General features: G+C 39.3%; 3 protein-coding genes across 4 annotated transcripts; all 3 read left to right on the forward strand.

The window, feature by feature from the left end:
* Positions 1-1294: 1294 nt before the first annotated feature.
* On the forward strand, positions 1295-10182 carry LOC148783447 (acyl transferase 5-like). 2 transcript variants are annotated; one of them, XM_088859715.1, is made up of 3 exons: positions 1296-1817; positions 7434-7731; positions 9332-10182. In XM_088859715.1, the coding sequence occupies exons 1-3, from the start codon at positions 1344-1346 to the stop codon at positions 9895-9897; spliced, it is 1338 nt and encodes a 445-aa protein (XP_088715841.1). In that variant the 5' UTR covers positions 1296-1343; the 3' UTR covers positions 9898-10182. The 2 variants fall into 2 exon arrangements, with proteins under 2 accessions (XP_088715842.1, XP_088715841.1); XM_088859716.1 differs by lacking the exons at positions 7434-7731; positions 9332-10182 and adding an exon at positions 3921-4246 and having other exon boundaries at positions 1295-1817.
* A 6534-nt stretch (positions 10183-16716) lies between these two features.
* Positions 16717-18232, forward strand: LOC148783448 (uncharacterized). The gene is made up of 2 exons (XM_088859884.1): positions 16717-17302; positions 18087-18232. Exons 1-2 carry the CDS (start codon positions 16717-16719, stop codon positions 18230-18232), a joined length of 732 nt encoding a protein of 243 aa, XP_088716010.1.
* LOC148783449 (syntaxin-52-like) lies at positions 17509-21098 on the forward strand. Its single transcript, XM_088859718.1, has 5 exons — positions 17509-19411; positions 19633-19736; positions 19919-20019; positions 20151-20195; positions 20789-21098. The coding sequence occupies exons 1-5, from the start codon at positions 19272-19274 to the stop codon at positions 20918-20920; spliced, it is 522 nt and encodes a 173-aa protein (XP_088715844.1). The 5' UTR covers positions 17509-19271; the 3' UTR covers positions 20921-21098.
* Positions 21099-23095: the final 1997 nt, after the last annotated feature.

Raw genomic sequence — 23095 nt, forward strand, 5'->3', positions numbered from 1 at the left:
AAATTTTAGAAAACACTTCCATATAATTTAAAATAATTTTAATGTATATAAAACTAATTATATTGACATTCAAAATATTACGGAAGATCGTTCTGTGACGTCAGGCGACCCGTGACTACAACTTGACGATTCAATGTAGCGACTCGGTGGTTCACTATAGTGACTCAGCAGTTCTTCTCTAGAACCGGGTGACTCTGCGCACAGTGGAATCGACACGGGATGATCGATTCCCGTGTCGACTCGACGAGTCCGTTTTGACTCACTGTCTTTTAAAACACTGGTTTAAACACTAAAATGTGTAACTTAGTGTCACTATTTTGTGGTGCAACCCCTTATAAAATCATTCGAGAGTTAAACATCCCCGTTAATACTATATGAGTTATTTTTAAATTTTCGTTTAACTCAAGTAACATCTCAAAAAGTATCTTAAAAAATAACAAATAGTCATTCTTCATAGTTAGGAACATTGAACAAGCAAAGGCATTTATTTAGTAATTTGAAGAGGCCCTATTCAAATGATGAGAGCACCCTTGCTTGATTAGGTCAAATTACTGAATTGTCCCTAGTAGCTCAAGATTCACCTTGAATAGAGACAATTTTTGTATTTTTAAATATAATTTTTGACAATGTGTCTAAGTAAAATAAAAATGAAAAATTAATTGAGATCTTTTTGAACCACCTCATAATAAAATTTGTCCTTAAATAATACTATCCCTAATATCTAATAGAAAGCCTTTTGAAGAGGACAATATTAAGAAGAGTGGGGAAAAGGAGGCTCCAAAACTAGAGGGCTCCACCATTACTTCCATTAGCAACCATCTTTTTTTTACAAATGATGTCCCAACAAAAGGAATGTCATTTAGAAAGTAGACAAGAAGACCCTGTTTGGACCACATCTCTAATGCACCAAGTTCTACGCCGCCGCGCTTGGGAACTCATGCCAATAAATATTTTTTTTTAAACAATAACTCATGGCAAAAAATATTGCATTACCTACTAGCTCATCCAATTTTAACCCATTCATTAGGGCATTCATGATATACCTTTAATAGTAATGGGTTGTTTTCATAGCTTTGTGAAGGTCTAGTGCTTGTCTCTCCTTCCTTTAAAATAAATAATTGAGGAAAGATAGAAAGAACTTGTCAAGTATTATAAAACAACTCAAGCTCAACCAGGCGAGCAAAACATATCACATTAAATTGAGGGCAAGTTGTCTAGGTTTCATAATGCAATATTATATACTTAAAAATATCACATTAAATTGAGGGCAAGTTGTCTAGGTTTCATACTGCAATATTATATACTTAAAAATATCTCTATATAAGACCCTGTAATTGCATGGCATGGGAAACATATCACCATCAAACACAATGCCTCAACTCTCTAGCTCAAGCCTTCCCCCCACCATGGCCACCTTCTCAGTGACCAAATCGGACCCGGTTTGGGTCCGGCCAGCTCGAGATACGCCCTCCGGCGTGCTTGAGTTCTCGAGAATTGATAGCCAACCCGCTTTCCGATTCTTGGTGAAAACCATACATGTTTATAAGTATGGTGAAGAGGCAGCAAAGAAGATCAGGGAGGCCTTAGCTGAGCTCCTAGTGCCGTACTACCAGTTCTCCGGGAGATTGACCACGAGCGGTGAAGACGGACGCCTTAGATTGCTTTGCACTGGAGAGGGTGCCGGTTTTGTTGAGGGTGTTGCAAATTGCCGGCTTGAGGATATCGATTATCTTGATAAATTGGCATCTGAAGAGCTATATCATCTCATTTATGGTGACCCAAAGGAAATTGACATGACTCCTGTTGCTCTCATTCAGGTAATCACTATTATAGATATTAGTTGGCTCTTACAATTTTGTGGTTTCATTAAACACATTATTCTCTTTAAGAAAAGTAGAAGAAGAGTGTAAATTTCTCAAGTTGTTAATAAATATACTGTTAGTAATTATCATTTAATAACTATGGTAAAATTGAAACTTCAAGAAACTATTTAAAATTTTGGTTTTTATATCATGGATAAACGCAAAATGAAGATACATGAGTTTTCTTTTTTCTTTTCTTCAAGCTAATGAGTTTTTTCCATTGATATAACTATCATATTAATGTGTAATATTAGAAAAAGGGCCATCTAGTTTATATTGGTATAGAACACCAATAAAATGGTAAAACTAGCCATGTTTCTTACATTACAGGAAAGTGAACAAGAACACAAGCCATTTTGTGTGTGTGTGTGTGAGAGAGAGAGAGAGAGAGAGAGAGAGAGAGAGAGAGAGATTTTTTCATGGAAAAAGGACCTAATGTGTACATAGAGAGAAAGAGAGTGTAGTCAAGCCAGTAAGAGAGGTACTCATTCCCTAAATGAGGAATCTAAAATCTCAAGTAGTTGACCAACTTTTGCTTTACTGCAAATAAAAGACAAAGAGCAATGGAAAAGAAAAGGGTTGTGTGTTCTTCATTGATGATGTAAAAAAAGAAAAAAAAAAGAAAAAGAAGAAAAATGGACTTTTTTTAGAGTACAACATCATCCCATTAGGTTTATAGTACAATGACCCGCTTATCTGCCCCATAGAAAAAGAGAAATACAGATCGAATGTCGCATCGAATCTTAAAAAAAAATTAACCCGCTGGAGCATATTGTATACTTGTTCCGTTGAGTAAAAGATTGATTCAAGTACTATTTCCTTCTTCTTTTTTAATGATTTTGAGACCCACTTTAGAATTGTTATGAGTTAAAAAATGAAAAATTGAGTTTCTAAATACTTAGATATGCGAGACAAAAAATGAAAATTGAACAGTTTTTGTCCAATCTAAGGGCAAAAAAATGTGAATAAAATTACCTTTTGGGAGGTGGGTTGTCAGTTGAGGATGTTACATGGCTAAAACCAGTGTTTAAAAAAACGCCGAGGCGAACCGGACTCGCCCGGTTCGACTCACGAATCGCCATGGACGGATCGAATCGGCGAAAAAAACGGGAATCGTCCGGTTCTAGAGAGAACCGGACGATTCTGTACAGTGACTCGCCGATTCACTGTACGGAATCGGCTAGTCCGAACAGTGAATCGGCGAGTCACGTACCTTTTTTTTTTTTTTTTTTTTTGTAATCCATGATAGATTTTTTTGTAATACTTGATCGATTTTTTTGTAATCCATGATCGAATTTTTTTTTTTTTTTTGTAATCCATGATCGAATTTTTTGTTTTTTGTTTTTTTTGTAACCCATGATAGAATTTTTTGTAATCCATGATCGAATTTTTTTTTTTTTTGTAACCCATGATCGAATTTTTTGTAATCCATGATCGAATTTTTTGTAATCCATGATCGAAATGTTTGTTTTTTTTTCTTGTAATCCATGATCGAATTTTTTTTTTTTTTTGTAACTCATGATAGAATTTTTTGTAATCCATGATCGAATGTTTTGTAATACATGATCGAAATGTTTGTTTTTTTTTTTGTAATCCATGATCGAAATGTTTGTTTTTTTTTTTTTAATCCATGATCGAATTTTTTGCTTTTTGCTTTTTTTGTAACCTATGATAGAGTTTTTTGTAATCCATGATTGAATTTTTTCTAACCCATGATCGAATTGTTTTTTTCTTTTTTTGTAATCCACGATTAAATTTTTTATTTTTTTTTGTTTGTTTTTTTTTGTAATCCATGATCGAATTTTTTTTTGTAATCCATGATAGAATTGTTTGAAAATTTGTGATTTTTTTTTTTTAATCCATGATCGATTTTTTTTTTGTAATCCATGATAAAATTTTTTGAAAATTTGTGATATTTTTTTTTTAATCCATGATCGATTTTTTTGAAAATTTGTTTTTTTTTTTTTAATCCATATTATTCAAAGAGAAAATGAGAGAGATGATGATTCTGATGCCACCCTATCCCGGCCATATTATTCACATATCGAGTCCCAACAGCAACAGTGTAGGAATGAGCACGACAGTGCAGGTGAGCATGAAGGATGGACAATCTTCGGGGATTTTAGATTGGAAACACAACAAAACACTAACACTCAGGGATTTGGGAATAGTCAGATGCCTGCTAATATCGATGATTCGTTTTTAGATCGAATCAATGAATTGTTAAACGAATTCAATCAATGGCACCAGCGTGACCAGGAAGAACAATAACGTCGTCTATCATTTTATTTTTAGATCATATGTTACTAATTTTATGCTTTATTGTAGTCCATGTATGTTGATATATTTATCCATGATAATTATATGTTTATCCTTTTGTGTGATGTAAATTAAATGCTGAATGGAGGTTCATGCAGGGAAATAACATATCAATATTCGCATATTCATTCAAAAACATGAAAATTCTTAATGGAGTACCCTCATTTTTTATTGAATTCCTAAAAAACAATATTTATAATGAATTTTAATAATTTTTTCGAATTTTTTTTAAGCTTTATTATGACCGATTCACCCGATTCTCGATCCGAATCGTCGATTAGTCAATCCGGATCGATTTTTTGAAAGCCCAATCCGGATCACCGATCCGTTTTTTAAACCATTGGCTAAAACAATAAATATCAAACATAAGATTTCACCGAGGGAGTTAAGAGAGAAGATGGTCCGGCAGCAGAATTTACAAAACTTAATATAAAAAAAGCAGGTTACTTGTAGTTGGCCAAGTAAAGTTACATATTTCCATAGGATTGAACCTCATAGCAGTGGAGTCCCTTTCTTTCGCTATATGGAGCATGTGGTAGTTATCCATTAGCCTCACTCCTACTAATTTATATATCTCTAAAGTCAACTAATCTCTCTCTCTCTCTCCATTATTCCACGCTTTTGTTCGTTCCTATCTCTCTCTACATTTATAAATATGAAACGAATGAATGTAAAAGAAAGTATGATATCTTTCTCTCTCTAAATCTAAAAATGTGTAATCGATGAGCATAAGGATATGGTCCTGTTCATCGTTCCTATCTCTCTCTACATTAATAAATGTGAAATGAATGAGTGTAAAAGAAAGTATGATATATTTCTCTCTCTAAATCTACAAATATGAAATCGATGAGCCATAAGGATGTGGTCCTCCATGTATGCCCGTGGGATGGGATGAAATTAGCGACCACCATAGGCAAAGGGTGGCCTTCTTTTTTTTTTTCGGCTTTTTCTTTCTTTTTCTTTTAACTTTTGAGTGTGTTAGGCTCAGGCCTAGCCCAGGACGACCTGAAAATGACCTCTTCAGCTCGTAGGGACTAGGGCTCAGCAAAGGCAAGAGTGGGCCGGGCCAGTCCCCACCTTTATACAGGGGTACATACATTAGCCTTGTGGTGGGCCTGTCAGCCTCGGGCTTATGAATTTTACTCAGGGCAGTTACCGGTCTGGTCATGGGCTAGCTTTGGCAAACGTTTCAAAGTTTAGCTTTGGGTCTGGCCCAGGCCGAGCCGTGCTCGGGTGCCACACAATCGGTCAACTCTTATAAAAAAAACCAAAAAATATATATGTTTAAAAGATTTAGGGGACGTGCTCGGGTAGAGCAATGCTGGTCTTGCTCGGCTTGAAAATATTTCGGGCCTACCAAGTAAGATGGGCCAGCATCAAGCCTTAACACAAGGGCCGAACTGGGTCCAAAACCAGCCCCTGGCTGCAAGCCCATGAGCCAGCCAGGGCCATAAACGGCCATTCTTTTACCAATGCATGTGGTCCATGATGTTGGGCTTGGACCGGGAATTCCATGTCCCAACCACATGTAGAAGAGCTGGTCCAGGGTTTGGCCTGAATGGCCGGCCGGCATCTCCTACTCCTGGCCCCTTGCAAGCATGTCCCACATATGTACACAGAGAGAGAGAGAGAGATCGATTGCTACTTACGAGCAAGAGTATGATTTGTAATGATCATTAGTAAAAAAAAAAAGAACCATGCCTTGTAGTGGAGTTGCGTGACGAGTAAAACATGAGAGAGAGAGAGAAAGAATTATTTAACCACAGATGATGGTGAAAAGAAAAAGGCAGAGAGAGAAAGAATTATTTAACCACAGATGATGGTGAAAAGAAAAAGGCAGAGAGAGATGATGTTGGGAGAAAGAATTATTTAACCAAAGATGATGGTGAAAAGAAGAAGACTTAAGTTTTCTTCCAATTAGAGAAGGTTATACTTATGTTCAAATAAGATTTGAGAAGGTTATATTTTATTCAGGAATGATTATGCAAAAGAGAAAATTAAACTCCCCAAAGAAACCGGAGATACAGGACGGCAGAGAGAGAGAGAGAGAGTTTTCTTTAGTCCTTGAATGATGGGTTTGAGAGAGCGATTTTATGTTCTTGCATAGGCTAAATTATGTTTGAAAAGTTGAAGCTGATTTCGTAATCGGACTGCTAGTGTCTTAGAAATTAGCCAAAACGGCTTGAAACCGGTAGGCTATATGTCTGGGTCTAAGACCTTTTGGTTTTCACCGGTTCTCGCTTTCATCCTTTTTTTTTTTTTGTACTTTCAAATGAAAAAAACCTCATAAAATTGGTGAGCTAGCTAGGGGTGGCAATGGACTCAGAGATGATCTGAGTCCAAAAATTAGACCTGGCGGGTTGGTTCTTGGTTCAAATTTTGGACCCAAATACGGTTCGGGTTGGGGTTTGGGTTCAGCTCCGGTCAGGTCCTAGTTCGGGTCTAGTAATATTTTTGGGGTCCCAATATAAAAAGACCCGGTTTCTATGAGGCCAAGCCCGCATATGTAGAAATGCAACCTTCGTAATAAATTTATTTTTGAGATGGATTTTAAGACTTAATTTTTAAGCACATGTAATCTTTAACATGGAGATTATGAACATGAAAAATTGAATAAAGTTTAAAAACTAAAAATAATAATTCTAATGAGACAACATTTGGACTGTTAGTTTCCATTGTTTGTAGATGGAACACCTACTTCTTTATATTTTCTGGACTGCATATGTAAAAATGCGGTCCAACCCACATAAAACAATTTTTTCATATATAAAATATATTTAAATATAATTAAATATATAGATGTTTTAATTTTTAGACGGACTCCCGAACCCGACCCAACCTGTTTCCATCCCTAGAGCTGGCTTGGGCAGCTCCCAACTCATTAAGAACATATATAGGTGACTAGTTGGGCCCATTGATCCAGATTTTAAAAAACTCTAGAAATGAAGCAAGAGAGGGAAAGCACTTGGCTCAGCATACATGGCAATGAAATTGTAGTGGGAGTCCCAACGCGTTTGTTTACCTAAAAAAGAAGGGAAAAAAATCCAAAAGTAAATATCGGAAAGGAGTTAAATTTATTTTTTGAGCTTCAAATTTCATAGTGGGTATTAAAAGTTGATTTTAGAGATATTAGAGATTTTTTATACCCAAAATATTATTGTCTCTATTTTCCAGACGAGGATTCGAGATGAGAATAATTACCAAAATATTATTGTCTCTATCTTAGTGACATTTTTTCCTTTTATTATCCAGGTCACTGATTTCCAATGCGGAGGCTTTGTGATCGGTCTGCAACTGAGCCACTGCCTTGGCGATGGAATTGGCGGCGTCCAATTCCTCTCGGCTCTAGCCGAAATGGTTAAAGGAGCCGACTCCCCCTCTGTAGAGCCAGTTTGGAGCCGCCACTTACTTGGCTCAGCTCCACCGGCAGAGCCCATCGACCCAAGCCGACCACCCCTAGTTTTCCCTGACTATCGGCTCGAACCAGTATCCTTTGACATCTCGGCTCAAGCCATAAGCCGCATAAAACAAGCTTTCTTTGAAAAAACAGGTATGGTTATTGTGTCCGCATTAAACATGTAGTATAGTTCAAGAAATGGCAAATAAGGACGCTTTTGGGTGGTGTATGCATCAATGATAGCACAATCATATACTCATGCCTACATAGTGGGGCATTTGGTGTGGGGCCCTATAACTACAGCATATTGGCTGGCCCCACATACAATAATTGTTGGTTTTTAGGGAGGAAACTGGATTTATAGGGCTGCACCCCTATCAAAATATTGTTGGTTTTAAGGAGGAAACTGGATTTATAGGGCTGCACCCTTATCAAAATAAGTAAAGCCTCACTTCATAACTCATCAAAAGTAATTTAAATATTAAAAAAATTTTAAATCGGTCATCTTGGTTTGAATATTACGGTTGTTGAATAAATGAGGATTTCGAACTCTAAAAATAATATATATTGCAATGAATTATCTACACAGGCCATTTTGCCGTAAGAAGTACGTGTTTATAAATATATAAGATGTGTATCATTTATTAAGTTTCAAATTTTATTGTCGGTGTTGAAAATTGATTTTAGAGCCATAATAGAGATTTATGTTGCCAAAAGTGCTTTTTTGGATGGATTTGAGGTGCGGCTTTATTTTGTTTTCAAAAAGCCTAGGCCCTATAAAAACTTCATCCTTTAAAGAAAAGGAAATTTGTTGTATATGTATCCTTGGGAATGTATTTGTACATGTAATCTCACGCACACATAAAGCATCCATCTCAAAGATAGATGTAAATCGGTGGTCCCTCCAAAAAAAGTAAAAAACCAATGGTCTAAAAATTTCCATTGGTAAAATTTTCATTTTCAGTTTTCGAACTTTATTATTTTTTTACATATTTATGATCTCCAATTTAAAGATTATATAATTCTTAAAAAGTAGAGCCAAAATCCACCCAAAAAATGGATTTTTAAAAGGGCACTCACATTTCCTAAAAAAAGTAGGTCCAAAATCCATCTCAAAAATAGATTTTTACAATGGAACTCATTTCTACATATGAACCTAGGACATATAGAAATCGCATCCTCTAGGAAAAGGGCAAATCTACAAAAAAAAAATTTTGAGTTGGCTTGGTCTAATGAGTTATTTCTTCCACCTAGCATGTTCGAATGGTGTTTATTAAATGATAAAGTGTAGGATAAAACCATATATCTTTGATACAAGGAAGTCACAATCGTTCTAGTCATTAGATTTGAAATCACGCATAGGTATGTACTATATTGATTGAGTTCAAAGCCCCAAGAGAAAAATCTCGATTTTGTGAGATATCCATGCAATAATGTTTTACATTTCATTGCAAGTGATGATTCTCTCTTATCTCAAATGTAAACAGTCTTGTAACATGTAAATTCCTTATTAAGTATACTTACTCTCAAGTTCTCAAGTTTAATGTAACAACCATCATGTCGGGTTTAAAAATCTACAAAATAATGGCTGTCATATCCAATATAATTCCTACCATTTCCATTTTTTTAACAAAATGTCTGTTCCATGTGTTATAGATAATTTTGATTTACTATGTTAATCAATAAAGCTACATGCATAAAACATCCATCAAATACTTACTACCCAGTCATTACTATTTTTTGAACCTTGTAGGCAAGCCTTGCTCTTCCTTTGAGGCCCTAGCAGCCGAGGCTTGGCGGTTACGTAACCAAGCCATCGGCTTAGAACCTGATCAAGAGACAACCCTTGTCTTCATAGCCGGCTGCCGCCACCTCATGGACCCACCATTGCCCAAGGGGTATTTTGGGAATTGTTTCTTTCCGGTGAGGGCAAAAGCATCGGGAGAGCAAATGCTTGAAGCCTCTGACGTGGACGTGGTGACGTGGATTCAAGAGGCAAAAGAGAGGCTCCCTAGAGAGTTTAGGGCGTGGCTCGAGGGGCCCACAAATGGTGAAGACGTGGAAGACCCCTTCCAATTATCTTTTTCTTATAATAATTTGTTTTTGACTGAGTGGAATAGGCTTGGATTTAAACACGTGGACTTCGGGTGGGGCACAGCTGTACACGTGTTGCCCATCCCAGCCTCCTACGTGATCCCGGCTGGTGTGTTTGTGGCTCCGCCTGAGCCCAAAAAAGGAACACGGTTGGGGATTTGGTGTGTGACTAGGGCACACAGAGAGGCCTTTCTTGAAGAGATGAAAAGCTTGACTTCAGCTTAAGTAATCTCATCTCTAACTATCACATATGAAATTGGACGGCTTGGGGTGTATCAATAATTACTTTCAAAATCTAATAAAATCATCTTTAGAATTCATGCAAATAAATGGAACACCTCAACCATCCACTGTTACATCGGACGATTTGACTTAGGGTAGTTGTGGCTTTCTCTACAAGAAATTCTTATTATATACTATTCGGTATTTGTGTATTTTCTTTTTCCCATTGTATGACTTCATTGTTAATATTGTTGTTCTATATTGGATGGTTCTAAATTGGTTTTTCTTAAGGATTTCTATTGTTTACTATTTTTCTTAAAAGAAATCTTATGGAGGACGGAAGTTCATGTTGATAGCCCATCTATGAAAACTAAGAAACTCCAAGTATAGTTGCTTTATACAATGACACGATTTAAATTTCATAATAAGCAATAGAATATTTTCTTTTTTTTTAATAGTTTGATGTTTATATGCACCAAGCCGACTCTAATTAATTCGGATAAGATTTGGATGATGGCGATGATGCTCCCATGCACCACTAGGAAAATAGGGGCTCATATTCTTTTTGTTTTGTGCATATAGACTAATCTAATATGTCTTGTTTAGGGTTGGGGTCACGGTGGTAGCATAACATGTGCCCCAGCGATGGTCTAGGCTTCCATTCTCACTTAATGCATTAAAAAACCACTAACTATTTCAAAAAACAGGTAGGAGCTCATCATCCTCACTGAATTACGTTAAAAATATGTCTTGTTTGATTATCTTCCATTCATGACTAACTTCCATGCTTCCTTAAAAAGTGTTGCTCTTTAAGGGCTAGGAGATGACATTTCCATGATAAGTCTCTGATTTCTATGAAAATGAAAGGTCCAAAATTGATATCTTATCAATGATGCCAATGAGAAAGCTCTCCTCCAACTAAAAGAAAATTTTGGAACTTTTCCAACCAAACATTTATTTATTTTCAAATAGTCAAAGGATTGTATACAATGAGACCTTTTACCTTTGATACAAGGAGGTTACAATTATTTATGACCATCCAATATGAAATATAATAGTTTGGTGTGTTATAAAGTTCGAGAAAATTTCTTTTAAAATTTGAGTTTGGTCAATAGAATAAATGCAATAATCCACACTTCTAATGGTCTAGATTAATTATGACTACCTTATACTAAAGGTAAATGGTCTTATTGACATCGAAATTATTCATTTAAATACTAAGCTTTGTTTGGAGCTCCATATATGGACAAGATAACCAAGATAAGAATGAATTTGGGATTTCCAAACTCAAAAGGCACGGCTTTCTGAAACCACGATAAGTAGATGCTCAATTCTCATCTCCACAAAATGTTAGATTTTTCCTTCGATATGACGAGATGTCTTATAGAAAATAAACGCTAATCAACGATATCAATGTCGTGCCCTAATGCAAAATTCGGTTTAAGCTTTACTAGGCTTAATGCCATTACAATATATATCCTCACTGATATTGAGATACAAAGACAGGAAAGAGTTTTTACGAGGCTTGAATTTTATATTATAAAAGTAAAGTGCACCCCAAAAACTCACTAGAGAACGTTATTTTAATATTGGAGAACCCTCGAAGTCATCATCTGACCACGAAGATGTATGAGTATAGGAATAAAAAAAGGATTTCAAGTCATAAAAATAGTGCGTCTTGTAACATATTATCTAAACCATCCATTTTCAAGATTTTCAAATGTTTACAGTAAGTGTTTAAAAAACTGATCAGTGACGCAAATCATCTTTCTGGAAAACCAATTTGGATCGGTGGATTTGCAATTCGCATTAGAGAGTCAGGCATATCGGGACTTTAAAAAATCTCAAAAAATCATTTAATTTTCTTAAGAATATAGTTTTTTTTATGTTTCCATAAAAACTAGTCGTATTGCATTATAGTTTTCATTATTTTACTGAAAATACATACATACTGAGAACATCTCTCATGTGTGAGTGTTTGTTATCTATTGTATGCAATTTATAGTCAAAATAAAATTCAAAGTATAACTCATTGAAATATAATAGATATCCCTAACTCAAATTTTTATAATGAAAAGAATAAAGCATGTTATAGTCTTGGATCTTTGATTTAAAGAAAAAGTACATATAAGGTTGCAACCTTATATGTAGAACTACGGATGCACCTCAAAAATCCATCAGAAAAGGAAGTTTTAATGTTGCAAAACCCCTTTGATTGATCATCTCGACATCGAGATGTATGACCATGAAAAATAAAAAGATTTTAAGTCAAAAAAATAGTGCACTTTACAACATATTATCTACACCATTCATGTTCAAGATTTTCATATGTTTATAGATCTACTTGATTTTAATCATTTTTTAAATTTAAAATTTTATAATTAGATATAAAAATAGATTTTGAGATAATCCTAAAAATATTTTACATTACAATTATATACCGTGATAAAATTTGAAGGTGCACCGTACCTCTACAGCTACGGATGCATCCGTATGCCACCCTTGATTTAATAGAGGGAAACCAGAGGAACTTTCACCCTTGATTTAATAAGGAAGTCTGGAGAGAACCAAGTTTGAAATGCAGGCAGTTGATCGATGGTAACTTCCTTTTCTCCTTCCCCACAACAGATGGAGTGACCTCTGCTCTCAGCAGTTCCTCTAAAGTCTTCTTTAAAGGTGCGACCCTTCACCTAATAAAAGGGGAGGAAACCAGAGGAGCTTTCAGGCGGCAAAAGGTCTGGCTTACAGCCTCAAACATCCCCCTCCATTCCTGGTGCCTCGACACCTTTCAAGCTATTGGAAATGCATGCGGCTCGTTCGTGGCGGTTCACTTGCAATCCATGGAGACCCTTCCTCTAGGTTCCCTTCGTTTGATTGTGGATGTCTTGAACCCTCAGTCCATTTCGTCCCTCCTCTGGCTTGAGGTCGACGGCTTCTTCTACTGGTCTATGACATCACCCCCGTCTCATCGTTTTATCTCTTTGGACAACGAGAACGGGCTCGACCAATCCCATGCTAATAGTGAAGGGTGGAAAATTGTTACCAGGAACAAGAAAGGCGACAAACATCATCGCCCCCCTAGAAACGTCAAAATCTTCGCCCTCGGACCACGCCTTCTGTTGCACCACCAACACCTTTGCCTCCCCCCCTGCCACCGTCGGCTCCCCAGCCTTCCCTTGCTTCTGTTGACCGTACGAACTCTTCTCCTAAGGTCCCTATCGAAGAGCCAAATGGCAATTCTGTCACTTTGGGCACACGACGCCTCTCTGGTGACTTGGTCGGACCCTCTGCAGATTCTACTCTACCCGTTTCGGCCCAATTGATTTCTATTCCCGTGGTTTCCCTCTAGGAAACCGGGTCTCTCTATGTTGACCCGCTTCACCTTGTCGCCGCTGCGGGTCCGGCCATCCCTATAAGATCCACGCATGATTTGGAAACGCTGTCTATGGTTCATGCAGCCTCGGCTTCCATGCTTGCCCACTCGTACAACCCGCCATGAGCCCCTTCGTCTTCCACATCTTCCCCCCACGGTGTTGACACTTGTATGGTGACTCACCAAACCTCCCCCACCTAGCCCCCTTCTCTTCTCGAGGACCAACCCCCAACCTCATCCCCTATACCCTCTTTTTTTCCTTTTCCATCTTCCACCTACCCCAATTGCCTTCCCAAGGTTCACCACGTCTCCCCCCCCGTACTTCTCTATTCCCTATTCCTCTTCTTTTCGGTTCTTTACCGGCAGCTTCATCTTCCTTTTCATGCAGCTTCCATACCGGCCCCAACGTCGCCTCCCATCCAATCAACCTCTGTCATCATTCATACCCCCACTCCTCCATCATGCCTTCCTCCGCCATCAGACCGAGTTTTCTCTACCTCAAACCCTGCCACCTCTTTACCATCCATCGCTTTAAGGTCTGGTCTCTCACCTCTCTGTCCGCCTCCTTTTATCGACTTCGAAACTCCCCTGGAAGAACCCCCGCCTATGCTCGAGGCCTCTCCTACCCTCATTCCACCTACAAGAGACACTGCTATTGCTGCAACCGAAAATTTTGCATTTGTGGAGAGTTCGTCCCAAACTACCACCATGGACCCTTTCTTCGACCTTTTTGCTGCACCCCCCATCGGACCCCTCTAGTGGTGACCTCGTCATCATCTCGGTCCCCTCCTTGCCTAGTCCAATACTTGTTCCTCAACCGGCGGTAGCTCTAAATCCATTTATTGACGCCTTCTCGGGCCTGCTACCCCTCTTTTTCTCTTCTTTCTCTACGCTGCTTCACCTCAACCACTTCCCTTACCCCCTACTGACTCTCCCTCATAGACCGTACCGACAACTCAAGGATCTTTTGTCCTTCACCCTCTACTCCAACACCTTCTATCTCGGACTCTGCTCTGCCCCTGCATATCCCCTCTACCACTCACCTTTCGACAACCTTTGTAGGGTGCAGCACAGTGGATTTCAACCCCAACGAGCCAGTCTTGTCTACTCTTGGTGGTGCTGCTAACCCCCTAAACCTAAACCCAGCTTCATTCACACCTCTTCATTCTGTTACCTCTCCCCGTGTCGCTCAACTCTCTTTGACTACACCCACCCCCTCCTTTGTGAACGACCATTCGGCCTCTCGTCGAGGATTTTCAGGCTTACCTCTGCTGATGGACTGCCTTTCTCGATTCTGCCGGCTTTACTCTCCCCTGCTGCCTTCATAGGGACACTATGGGAGACCCGCTCTTGCCCCCATCCGTGGACTCAGATTATGCTAATGGAGTGGACGCTAGTCAAGGGCAAATCCATGAAGTTTAGAGAGTCATCGGCTTTCCAAACCCACCTAAAGGACCATTCATAGAGTTTTTCAAAGCTGAAGCTCAGTCAAGAGTAAGGGTAAGCAAGAAAAGCTCCCGTGAAATTTCAAATTTGGTCTCCACTATCAATTATGACCGCCCCTCCTCATCCACCCTCTCCTTCTCCTCCACTCACCAACAAACGGCCCCTAATGGCTCACTGGTGAGACGTTCCCTTAGAAACAGCCCCCTCTCCATAACCGATCGATGCTGATTTTATCCTGGAATATCCGAGGTCTTTGTTTTCCCCAACACTTAGCCAGATTCTCGGTCACTATTCTTCTCTTTAGCATTCCAGACGGGTTTCAATGGAAATTTACCGTTGTCTATGGTGCTAACCTAGACACGCTCCGACCTCTCCTCTGGGAGGAACTCAATCTGGTTGTTCAACTACCCCACCCAGTTTGGTGCTTAAGGGGTGACTTCAACGTCACTAGGTGGTCCCATGAAAGAAACTCTTCTACAGAGATATCCCCGGCCATGTCCGCTTTCTCTGACTTCATAGCCCTCAACAACCTCTTGGATCTCCCCACCCAAGGTGCTCAATTTACTTGGTCCAACCATGTATCCAATCCATCTCTTTTGAGATTGGATCGCTTCCTGACTTCTGTTGAATGGGACACCTCTTTTCCTAGACCTCATTTCTTGGCTTTACCCAAGCCAACATATGACCGCTGCCCATTCATCCTTAATACCAATCCCTCGTATAGTAGCCCCAAACATTTTAGGTTTGAATTAGCATGGCTGGAAGAACCTACTCTTTCAAACCTTTTACCGGCATGGTGGCAGGAGCTTTCTAATATGGTAGTTGGATGGGCAAGGTTTAAATTTCAATGCAAACTGCAGTTACTCAAGGGTCACCTAAATTAATGGAGTCAGAACCTTCTGGGGTTCCTAGGACCCCAGAAAACCTCTACCTTGCTGTCTATTCAGGCCCTAGACAATCTGGAAGAAACCAGGCCTCTCTCGGATCTTGAACTTCAGGAAAGGGGCAACCTTAAGCTACAATTTCAATCCCTCCTCAAAAAAGAGGAAATTTTCTAATACCGGAGATCCAGAATTAAGTGGTTGAAATTAGGGGATCGCAACACAGGTTTCTTTCACGTAACAGCTAACTGCAGGCGCAAAGATAATTCTATATCACAGCTGTTGGTGGAAGGAAACCTTTTAGATCGACTCCCAGACATAGAGCAAGCCATCCTGGCTATTTTAAAACCCTCTTCTTGGCCCCCACGGCCCCTCGAACACAGATGGGTGATTTAGAATTCCTTGCTCCACCTCCAGAGAAGGTACCTTAGCTGGAGAGACCTTTTTGCGAATATGAAATTTTAGCAGCTCTATCGGACTTGGACTTTGATAGGGCCCCTAAATCGGACGGTTTCCCTCTGGCTCCTTTCAAGATCTTTTGGGAATCTTTTCGAGCTGACTTTCTCAACTTCTTCGAAGAATTTCACGATAAGGGGATAATCCATCGAGCTATGAATGCGACATTCATAATTCTCTTACCCAAAATTCAAGGTGCTAATCAGCTTAAAGATTTTAGACCTATAAGCTTGGTTAACTCCACCTACAAAGTCCTCGCTAAGGTGCTAGCCTCTTGCCTCAAAGAGGTCTTACACCTAGTCATCAGTCCCAATCAAAGTGCTTTCATCAAAGACCGACAGATTCTGGACGAAGCCCTTATGGCTCATGAATGCATTCACTCCAAACTTCTAAACAAAGACCCTGGTGTCATAGTTAAGCTTGATTGGGAGAAGCATATGATCATGTCGATTGGGAAATTAAAGAAGAAACTCAAACCAAGATGGGCTTCGGTGTCAAGTGGAGAAATTGGATGAGAGTTTGTTACTCTCACCCTTATTTTTCGATTCTCATCAATGGCACCCCCAAGGGTATTTCCCCTCTACTAGAGGACTCCATCAAGGGGACACCCTCTCCCCCTTCTACTTCGCTATCTCGACAAACGTTTTTAACCAGTCTTTTGACAGTATGTATGCTGCAGATTTGTTGCATGGCTTCTCTATGGGACTTGGGGCTCCCCCAGTTTTTCACCTCCAATACGCAGATGACACTCTGGTCTTCAGCCATGCTTCTCCCACGGAAATCCACAATCTCTTCCTCTTCCTTAGATGCTTTGAATTTGCCACCGGGTTCATAGAAAATTACGACAAAACCACTATGATGGGGATCAATGTTGACCCTTCCACACTCAGTTCCTTTGCTGATATGTGGGGTTGTGGTAAGGAAACATTACCATCCAAGTATTTAGGTCTTCCTCTATGCATTGGAAAACCTAACAAATGCCCGTGGTCCCACATTGTTGACAAAGTAGACTGCAGATTAGTTGGATGGAAAGGAAGGTTTCTATCCCCAGGTGGCAGGTTGACGCTTATCAAAGCAACTTTAGCCAACATTCCAATATACCAGATGTCCATTTTCCACATGCCAGCTGCCATTAGCAAGAGGATCGAGCAACTTATGTGGAGGTTCTTGTGCTTAGGCGCTGATTCTGACCACAAATTCCACTTGATAGCTTGGGATAAACTTTGCCAACCAAAGAAATGGGGGCGCCTGGGTATTAAAAAAATTGGTACTCAGAATTTAGCCCTACTTGGCAAATGGTGTTGGTGCCTGCTAACTCACAGGAACCAACTTTGGATCGACATCCTTGAAACCAAATATCGTCTTCACGATTTTCCTTGGCTAAGTGAATTTAGAGCCAATAACGGGTCTTCAGGCATCTTGAGGTCTATTTGCTCAACTTTTCAGGTCTTTAAACGCCGAATCAGGTTCCATCCCAGATCACGGGATCGAATCCTCTTTTGACATGATCTTTGGCTGGGCCACACCCCGCTTAGGGATGAACACCCTGATCTCTTTCGACTTGCTAGAGATCAAGGGGCAACAGTAGCCAAGAAATGCTACGGACTAGGACTTCTCGCTCTTGGAACGCAGTTTTCAGGAGAACCTTAAATGACCAAGAACTCTCCAGCTTTGCCTCCCTTTCGACAGACTTGCGAGCCTGTTTCCTAGCCCACGTGGGTACATATTGCATCATTTGGAGTCCTGCCCAGGGAGGCTCTTTCACGGTGTCATCTTTTTTACTGCTCTTTGTCACTGCCTCCCACTTTCTCCCTTGCACCAACTTTTATTGTGGCCTAGGCCTGGGATTCCCTAGCCCCCCCCAAAAGTCAAGTTGTTCACGTGGTTGGCCCTCTCAAAAAGAGTACTGACTATTGATCAGCTACAATGACGTGGCATTCAAATTCCCAATCACCGTGTCTTGTGCTTAGCAAAAGAGGAAACTAATAACCACCTCTTCCTGCATTGTCCCTACGCTTACAACCTTTGGGATGCAGTCCTCAAGTTGTTCAAGGTAGAATGGGTACTACCTGCGGAAGTGACTTCAGTTCACTCTTCAATCAAGCCTTTTGGCCAAAGCAGGGATTATGCTCTGAAAATCAGTGGTGGCCACGGCCTTGTGGTCCTTATGGATCGAGCATAACCACAGGATTTTCAGCGGGGAATACTCCCCTTGGTTCAAAATTTTCAACAAGCTCAAATCTTCTATCATGTTCTGCGCCACAAATCATGCTCGATTCAAAGGAATCCAGGCATCAGCCTTTCACCAAGATTGGAGCAACGTCCTTAAACATCAATTGCTCTCGTCCCTCCAAGTCTTCTCTCTGGAAACCACCACCATAGGGGATGCTAAAGCTCAATTTCGACGGATGCTCCCTCGGTAACCCGGGACCGTTAGGAATTGGAGCCATCCTTAGAGACCACCTCGGCTCTATCATGGCTTTAGTTTCCAAACACATCGGCCATAAAGATTCTATGGAGGCTGAAGTGGAAGCTCTCCTAGAAGGCTTACTACTCATCCGACATCTCAACTTGCCCTCTCTCATTGTAGAGTGTGACTCCAGGAACACCATTACCTTGGCACAAAATCCTGCCTCTTCCCCCCCGGTTTTTGGCTCAATCAGTGGATCGGATTCATTACCTTTGCAGGCATACATTTGTTGTATGGACGCATACTTGGAGGGAAGGAAACCATGAAGCTGATTCCCTTGCAAAGCAGTAGCGGAGATGGATGGACTCTAGGAGCTTTTCCTTATTTTTGCTTTTTTTCTCTTTTTGTGCCAAGGATCGGCCTCTTTTCTTAGGTTGCTTCCCTATAACAATAACTTCTCGAAAGAGGCTTTCGATTCCTTTTTCTTTCTTCTCTTTTCCTTGTGGTAAGCCAAGGTTTTGTACTCTTTTTTCTTAATTAAAGGTTAACATTAGGAAAAAATATTGCCATCTATTTGGGTGTTTTTGTTGTGGGTTGCAATAGATTGCTATGGTTTGTTTAGCTTTGGGTGTTTTTGTTGTGGGTTGCAATAGATTGCTCTGTTTTGTTTAGCTTAAAGGTTGACACAAGTCTGTCCAGTTAACTGCTTCTCAGTCTTTCTCTACACTTTTTATGTAGTTTTCCATACTATGGCCATTTCTTCGAAATTTGGTGAGATACAGAAAAGTATGCAATATGCGATTTTGCTAAGATGTTCTCTAAGCTGACTACGTCATCTGCATCTTTTGTTGCCCACAGAACGGAGAAAGAACTGCATAGGCGCCAAGACATACTCATAAGTCTCAGATCGAAAGCCAATCAGATGGCTTCCACTTTGAACATGTCCAACAGGTTAGTATTCATGGAATTATGTGGAAAAGACACATCATTATAACAATCATCATATTGTTGTTTTTTGTTAGTATTAGTATTATGATTTTTATTATTAACATCATTGATTACTGTCTGATTTAACCTGCTAGCGCTTGCCATTTCTAGGTAATTTTGGTTCTTGTAATTGAGTTCTGGATACATGGGAGAGTGAAAGCATTGGCTTATGGTTATAGTTTCAGGAACCACTTGCTTGGGCAGGATAGCAAACCCGTTTCTGAGACAAACAGAACCTCTGGCTTGGACAATTACGGCCTTGTTGGATTAGAAAGGCAGATTATGAGAGGCATGTATATTATCTAGTTTACTGCAGTTTACGAGTTGAGTGATATTATCTGGTTCACTGCAGATTATGAGTGGCATGTTTTTATCTAGTTCAATGCGGTTAGGATTATGCCTTAATTACCAGATTACAATTTTTTAAGCCAACCTTAAGTCCTTGGTTCTGTATTTGCATCTCGAATGCAGAACAAGATGAAGGCCTCGAAAAATTGGAGGAAACTGTAATCAGCACAAAACATATTGCATTGGCAGTCAATGAGGAATTAACTCTACATACAAGACTCATTGTAAGATACATCCCTAAACTTTTTGTCAGAGAGTACTGTCTCTCACACATTTTTGGGAAAGTTTTAATTGTAAGATCAGTATGTTCAGTTTGGTCAAAGTTTTAATTTTGGAATTGGTATGTCCTGAGCAGGATGGCTTGGATGAGCATGTGGATATGACGAGTTCTCGCTTGCAGGTATTTTTTTCGTCCCTTCATTTATTACTGCTTAGATTTTTGCACAACTTCCTTTTCAGAGGAAAAGCCCCTTCTATGAGTTTGAAGCTTTTGTTTAGAGGTTTAACACACCAGTTATCGTGGTGGAGGCCAGGTGGCTGGTCCCCCATAACTCTTGGGCTATGATTTTTGTTGAGATCATGGACTTTGGACCTGTGTATACACCCTTTCTTTCCACCATGTGCTTAGGGAAGCCAATGCAGACACTAATGCTTTGGCTAATGAGGGCAGCAAGTGCTATGACCTTTCAGTTGCATCGTTTCTCCCTTGCCATTGAGACGCTATTTTGGCATCTCCTTGATTTTCTAGGGATTGTTACTTTTTGTGTTAGTTCAAGTTAATGAAGCATTCAACCATTGCCAATTGTTTATATATGTGCGTTTGTGTGTGTTACTTCTTAGATGTCTATGGTCCTTGGGTTTTATTTTTTTTGCTTTGGTTATTGGGTTTTGCTAATTATATTTTCTTCCATTTCGATATTAATATTATGAGTTCTTGTTATAGAATTCTTGTATTCTCTGATTTCTTTCTCTTTATTTGGTTGAGCTCTCCAGAGGGTCCAGAAGAGATTGGCCATCCTGAATAAGAAAACAAAGGGAGGTTGCTCTTGCATGTGTTTGATGCTATCTGTCATTGCTATTGTGGTTCTTGCTGTTGTTGTCTGGGCCCTTATCAAGTACTTGTGATGACAAGGAAACAGGTTTTCATCTCAACTTGCCATTACAGGAGTTCCAGTTGTACTTACAGTCCATACTCTATGGGACAGCTTATTGCTAGCTTGATTCGGGAATGCTTTCCATTAAGATTCACTTGGTGTTGCTCGTGTAACCAAACCTTGTTTATAATGTGGTAAGATTTGTTGGTGAATAGGGCTTCTGTGCACTTGTCATTTGTGAACTTCTACTATTGATATCTTGTTATAGAATTGAGCTTCGTGATTTCCACGGAATGGATATAAGATTATATAAAATAGTGAGTTCATCTTGGTTTAAGTCGGGCTTTGGATCTAGAAATGCCAAAACAGTCATATGAATTATGTTTCTCTTACAAAAAATTATACTTTATATATTATAACCAACACACACATACACGCTGCGGGTTCCTCAGAGCAGGCTCAAAGTGGGATGCGATTTGGATTGAACCAACCCAATTGTCACACCAATGCCAATACTAGTTTTAGCAAAGTTGGCTAGCGAAATACCCATAATATCAGCAAATTTACAGAACATATATGGCCATTAATATCCTTTGTTTTTTGCCCTTTTTAACTTTCCTTCGGTTTTCTTGCAAAAAGTAAGAAAAGAAAAGTACGAGTACATTTAAAATAGGGAGTGTATATTATGAGACTACCTGTTTTTTTTTAGATGTCAAATTGCATGGCTTGGGGTATAATGAAATTCGAGAATTTTATTTATTTATTTATGGCTTTTAGTTTAGTCATGATATTCTTACAACTATCCGATTTGGAATTTCATAGATGAGATTGTTTGTGACATCCTTGTACTATAATTATATGGTCTCGTTGCATATAACTAAATAAAAAAAATTAACTCATCTATACTTATTTTATCAATCTTTATTCTCCCTATTCCTTGGGAAACCTCGATTTCAAAATAGGTAAAAGTCAATGTCAAATAATTCCTTCAAGTTCTCCATGGCTTGATGTGCAAGACTGAGCCCCGTGTATAAACCACCTTTCCTCCCTCAAAAAAAAAAGCCATGCAGAAATGGAACTTGAGCTTCTAAAGTATTGCAAACCTGATTGATTTCTGATTCATGGATGGAGATGCTGCATATCACAACCGAGGTGGCATTCGAGGTGAGGACAATTTTAACCCCCTTTTTTTTTTTTTCTAAGCACAATCTTGATCTCTGGGGTTGAAGAATTTTGTGTCCTCAACATAGCTCGAGGAATGAGAAAATATATGGGGATTTATGATTTCAACGAGGGTATGACCATTAATAAAATAAAATGACGTACCAAGATTCGTGTAGCCGATCTCAATTAATTAAAAAATGGTTATGATGATGATGAATCATCCCAAATATAGAGAAACGAGGATGAAAGCGTTTCAAACTAGAGAAAGGGCTTGACCAATTACTTTTCCTTTAAATGTACGATAAGATTGTTTACCCTTGGTACAAGAGAATTACACCGATCATTAGCCACTAGATGCAAAATCTGCTAGTCAAAGGTGTGTCATAAAGTTCCAGCTCAAGTCTAAAAAGACTCCAATTCCCTTGAGCTAGCAGGGTTCACATTTGGCTGCAGCGAGTGATTGTAATCTTCTTGTACTAAAACTAAACAATATTATTTTATATTTATTCTTTTTGACAAGAATATATATTTGTTGTTAAATTTAGAGTAGAAAAGAACGAAAAGAGGCCACTCGCAAAGATATTGTATGCAGTAATTAGATTGATCTTGCATCCTAATCCGTTTTTTTATTGTTAAAACCTTTCATCCTAATCCTTCACAACCATTACTATTAATTGTTTTAAGCCTCACATCATATACTTTCCAAGTTGATCTTGATTAATGTGTGTTTTGTTTTTTTCGGAGCTGTTGGGTAATGAGTTTTGATTGATTCCTTGGATTTGTGACGTGGCTCAAGGCCCCAACCCTAAGCCAAGAGGCTAGGATCCTTATTCTCTCTCTCTTTAGTGCAAGAGACTGAAATCCCTTATTACGTCTCTCTCTATCTCTCCCTAGACTGAGAGAAACTGAAACCATCTATTGCTTCCCTCTCTCTCTCAATGTGTTAATGGTGAGAATGGAGGGTAACACGTTATGTTGAGGCATCTGCCCCCTTAACCACTAATGCCCCAACCCCGTTCCCCTCTTATCTCTCTCACACACG

Source organism: Amborella trichopoda, chromosome 2, assembly GCF_054954075.1.
Source record: "Amborella trichopoda isolate Santa Cruz 75 chromosome 2, AtrichopodaSantaCruz75HAP2 v2.0, whole genome shotgun sequence".
Classification (NCBI taxonomy): Eukaryota; Viridiplantae; Streptophyta; class Magnoliopsida; order Amborellales; family Amborellaceae; genus Amborella; species Amborella trichopoda.